General features: G+C 48.6%; 1 protein-coding gene across 1 annotated transcript; it reads left to right on the top strand.

Annotated features, from left to right (window-relative positions):
- The first annotated feature begins 920 nt into the window (after window positions 1-920).
- Window positions 921-3,947, top strand: LOC120112302. Its single transcript, XM_039131261.1, has one exon. The coding sequence runs from the start codon at window positions 921-923 to the stop codon at window positions 3,945-3,947; it is 3,027 nt and encodes a 1,008-aa protein (XP_038987189.1).
- The last annotated feature ends 1,332 nt before the right edge of the window (window positions 3,948-5,279 follow it).

Genomic DNA, 5,279 nt, shown 5'->3' with positions numbered 1-5,279 from the left:
CACCGGTACCGCAAGGAAGTGTTAAAAATTAAACACACCGAGATGTTGCCATGAACATTTGCAAGCAAAAGCTTGGTGATTAGTCCAAGTAGAACTCCACTTTGAGCTCCACAACAGAGATAGACAGCATGGGGGCAGTGATAAAACGGATATCCGGCCTGTTAGAATAATTTTAAAATATGGGCTTACACTGATTGCGTATTTTTGTTTTATAAAACGGGTTAGACGTATATCTCAGAATGGTACTATGGTTAAGTCCAATATGATGTGTGATCATTTTGTTTTATGAGATTTGGTGCACCTTGGATGTATAGGATTGAGTCTTATTTATTGTGGTACTTTTGGTATGTAGGCCAGAAAACCCAATTAGAATTTTGGAGCCTTTAATGGGAAGGCTCCTCTATATTTCTTATATATAGGCTAGGTCCCCCTCTTCTCTCTATGTGGTTGATAGCTTGCCCCATTGACGGCTATCTTTTGTGAGGAGCAAGGAAGGGAAGTGATGCAGAACCAGAATGAAGTCAATTTGAAGCCATGTAGGAGACTTTGTTTTAGATTTGGTTCAGTCTTGCTTAGAGTCCTTGTTTAGTTTAAATTGGGTCCTAAATTATGTTTGTTTCAGTTTTAAATTTGGACTTAATTAGGAGTTCATTTGATTAGAGTTTGATTAGGGATTAGGGTGAGTCATGGCCATAGTTTGGGTGCCGTATATAGGAGTTGTAGAGGGGGCGCCGTCCTCATTCTTTGATCAATTGTTTTTCCGTGAAAGAAAGAAAACCCTTGCAAAGCTCTGTTAAGAGCCCAAATCCCCTGTTCTTTCTTTGTTTGGGTGATTCAAGCCAGCAGTGGAACAGAGGGTCATCATCTTCTCCACGCTTCCCCGCATCATTTGGTATCAGAGCGAGGATTTCCCTGGCTCGATGGCAGATGACGGTGTGGCAGGTGCCCCTCCCGGTGATGATGATCAAGGGATGCCGGCATTGTGGGCGGCCGTCCGCGGCTTGGAAGGAGCCGTCCGTGACATCCAACAAGCCCTTCAAGGCATGCGCGTCGACATCAACCGGGAGCGATTGCAAGATCGTGAGGATCTCCCTCACGGTCCACCGGTGCCGGCACGGGATCCACCCCACCGGCGTCGGCGACAAGTTCTTCCAGAATCGTCCGACGAGGAAGAAGAGGAAGCGGTCTACGGGGCGTTTGGTGGACCGCGACTGCACCCCGGTGATTACAACTTTGATAGGGGCGAACGGGCCGGAGGAGCCTTCGGGCGGCGCTTTCCCGACGGAGGAGCGGCTGACGACGGCAGCGGGGGGCAACGTCCACGGAGGAACCGGCCTGGGGTGTTCGACCGCGGGTTGCACGTTGGAGGCACGGCCTTTGGTCGGCGAGTCCCTGCGGGAGACGGGGTGTACGTGGAAGCCGATGAAGTCGGTGGGCAGCGGCCATGGAGAAACCAAGATCCCGCGGGCCGAAGGCACAATGAACTCGACCGAAGACCTCGTGTTGGGGGCTTGGGTTTTGGCGGCTGGCTCCCTGATGAAGACGTAGTTGTCGACCAAGCCACTGAGCCACGACCACGGGTGAACAGGGTCCCTGCAGGAGAAAGGAATGCAGAACCCATGGGGAATAGGCTCCCTTGGGGTGTTCGGGACAGAGGCTCCCCTGATTTCATATTGAAGGTGGATCTTCCTGCCTTCAGTGGTAATCTTCACATTGAAGGATTTTTGGATTGGTTGGCCGAGGTAGAAAAATTTTTCGACTATATGGAGATCCCAGATCAGAAGAAGGTGAAGCTGGTCGCGTATAAATTGAAGGGAGGAGCATCTGCATGGTGGGATCAACTGCAACATAACCGTCTATGGCAAGGGAAGATGCAGATCACCACCTGGCGCAAGATGAAGCAACATCTGCGTGGCCGTTTTCTCCCGCCTGACTACGAGCAGGCACTCTACCATCAGTACCAGAACTGCCGACAGGGCCCCCGGACGGTGACCGAATACACTGATGAATTCAACCGCCTCAATGCCCGCAACAACTTGTCAGAAACAGAAAATCAGCAAGTGGCAAGGTACATTGGTGGGTTGAAGCCAGCCATCCGAGATCAGGTGGATTTATATCCGGTGTGGAGTCTGACGGAAGCTACAAGTTTGGCCTTAAAACTTGAGGCCCAGGCGACACGGAAGGCACACCAATTTCAGCCCATGAATCGTGCATCGTCCTTGCGCCCCACCATAGCAAAGCAGAAGACTGTTGAAGGGGCGGCCACCACAAGTCAACCACCACCGACATCCGCATCAAGAGGAGCCGGAAATTTCAGCAAGCAACAGGCGGCTCCAAAAGGTAGTGGCAACCCCTACGAGAGACCCATGCCTATAAAATGTTACAGATATCAGGAGGTTGGGCATCGGTCTAACGAGTGTCCGAGGCGACGGCCAGTCCATGTAGTCGAAGCTGAGGATGAAGAAGAAATGCCGCATGAGGAGGAGGATCATGAAGAGGGGCAGACCGACGATGAAGACGTCGAGGTGACGGCGCCGGATCAGGGAGTTCCGGCCTCCTTTGTAGTTCAGCAAATTTTGTTTGCCCCGAAGAATGAAGAAGAATCGCAACGCCACAGCATCTTCAAAACTTGTTGCACTATCAACAAAACTGTGTGCAACATGATTATTGACAGCGGCAGCAGCGAAAACATTGTTTCCTCCGCGTTGGTTCGTGCGATGGGATTGAAGACAGAAAAGCACCCGTCTCCTTATAAGATTGGATGGATTAAAAAAGGAGCTGAAACGAGAGTAGAGGATGTATGCCGAGTGCCATTGTCCATCGGAAGGTACTACAAGGATGAAGTGGTGTGCGATGTGGTGGATATGGATGCATGTCATGTTCTACTCGGGCGTCCATGGCAGCATGACACAGATGTCACATTCAGGGGCCGAGACAACACATACTTGTTCCGATGGCAGGGTAGGAAAATTTTGTTGGTGCCTATGAAAGAGAAGCTTACCCCCAAAACTTCTCAAGTGGAGGGGAAGTCTTTCCTTGCAGTTTCTGGTGCGCAGTTCATGGCGGAACTCAAGGGGGCTGAAGAGGTTATGGTGTTGATTGTTAAGGGGACGGAGATGCCTATCCTGCAGCAGGTGCCCGAGGAGTTCAAAGAATTGTTGACAGAGTTCAAAGACATCACTCCTGCAGAATTACCAAATGGACTGCCTTCCATGCGAGATATTCAGCATCATATTGATTTGGTGCCTGGTGCAAGTCTCCCCAATCTACCTCATTACCGCATGAGTCCCAAGGAGAGCAAAATTCTGCAGCAACAAGTTGAAGATTTGATCAAGAAGGGGCTGATCCGGGAGAGCATGAGTCCGTGCGCGGTGCCTGCACTTTTGACGCCGAAGAAGGATGGGAGTTGGCGTATGTGTGTGGACAGCGGTGCGATCAACAGGATAACAGTAAAATACCGGTTTTCCATACCCCGTTTGAATGATATGCTCGACATGTTAGAAGGAGCCAAGGTCTTCTCCAAAATTGACTTACGAAGCGGCTACCATCAAATCCGGATTCGCCCTGGTGATGAGTGGAAGACGGCATTCAAGACGAAGGATGGGTTATATGAGTGGATGGTCATGCCTTTTGGCCTATCCAATGCACCGAGCACCTTCATGAGAATAATGAATCAGGTACTAAAATCATTTATTGGAAAGTTCGTCGTCGTCTACTTTGATGATATTTTGATCTATAGTCGCAATGAAATTGAGCATAAGAAGCACTTGAGAGCAGTTTTGCTTGCTTTGCGGGAGAATCAGTTGTTTGTTAATCTTAAGAAGTGTCATTTCGTTACAAGACGCTTGGTGTTCCTGGGATTTGTTGTTGGGGCTGATGGCATACAGGTTGATGAAGAGAAGGTAAAGGCAATACGGGAGTGGCCGATTCCTACAAATGTTAGCTAAGTCCGCAGCTTTCATGGGTTAGCGACATTCTATCGGCGTTTCATTCGGAACTTCAGTACCATCGTCGCTCCCATCACCGAATGCATGAAGAAGGGCCAATTTCAATGGAAGGAGCAGCAACAAGCAAGTTTCGAACTGATAAAAGAAAAGCTAACTTCTGCACCAGTACTCGCATTACCGAGTTTTGAGAAGCTATTTGAAGTGGAGTGTGATGCTTCTGTGGTCGGCATAGGGGCTGTTTTGACCCAAGAAGGACGGCCCGTAGAGTACTTCAGTGAAAAACTTAGTGAAGCACGGCAAAAATGGACAACCTACGAGCTAGAGTTCTATGCCATCATCCGGGCGTTGAAGCATTGGGAGCATTACCTTATTCAAAAAGAATTTATTCTGTACATCGACCATCAAGCCTTGAAGTACATCAATAATCAGAACAATTTGAACCGAATGCATATTCGGTGGGTAAGCTTCTTGCAGAAATTTTCCTTTTTGTTGAAGCATCGGTCCGGGCAACAGAATCGGGTGGCAGATGCCCTGAGTCGACGCAGTGCTTTAATGACTACCATGCAGGCAGAGGTTGTGGGGTTTGAATACTTGAAAGAGTTGTATGCAGGGGATGAGGATTTCAAGGATGTATGGGCAAAGTGTACAAGTCATCAAGCAACTGGAGACTTCAACATTCAAGATGGCTATCTATTTCGGGGCAATTCCTTATGTATACCCAGATCCTCATTGCGAGAGAAGCTGATTAGAGACCTTCATAGTGGCGGTCTTTGTGGACATATGGGTCGGGACAAGACCATTGCCAGTCTCACGGAAAGGTATCATTGGCCGCAGCTGAGAAGAGATGTTGGGAAATTTATTCAAAGGTGCTATACTTGCCAAACAGCGAAGGGGCAGTCGCAAAACACTGGATTATATATGCCTCTACCTGTGCCAAATGCTATTTGGGAGGATCTATCGATGGATTTTGTGTTGGGACTTCCCCAAACACAAAGAGGAGCCGACTCAGTCTTCGTGGTGGTAGATAGGTTCTCCAAGATAGCATATTTCATTCCTTGCAAGAAGACATCAGATGCATCCCACATTGCAAGGTTGTTCTTTCGGGAGATTGTTCGTTTGCATGGGGTACCACAATCTATAACGTCAGATCGGGATTCCAAATTTTTGAGTCACTTCTGGCTTACTCTATGGAGGATGTTTGACACTTCATTAAATTTCAGCAGCACTGCGCATCCTCAGACTGATGGATAGACGGAAGTGGTTAACAGGACACTGGGTAATTTGATCCGTTGTATTTGTGGGAGCACCCCGAAACATTGGGATTATGCCTTA

Source organism: Phoenix dactylifera, chromosome 1 (assembly GCF_009389715.1).
Source record: "Phoenix dactylifera cultivar Barhee BC4 chromosome 1, palm_55x_up_171113_PBpolish2nd_filt_p, whole genome shotgun sequence".
In the NCBI taxonomy this organism is placed as follows: Eukaryota; Viridiplantae; Streptophyta; class Magnoliopsida; order Arecales; family Arecaceae; genus Phoenix; species Phoenix dactylifera.
Note: the sequence above shows the minus strand (reverse complement) of the source record. Positions and strands in the feature narration are given on the sequence as shown.

Excerpts from the sequence above, each read along its gene's own strand:
- LOC120112302 (XM_039131261.1), top strand. The coding sequence starts at position 921 with ATGGCAGATGACGGTGTGGCAGGTGCCCCTCCCGGTGATGATGATCAA.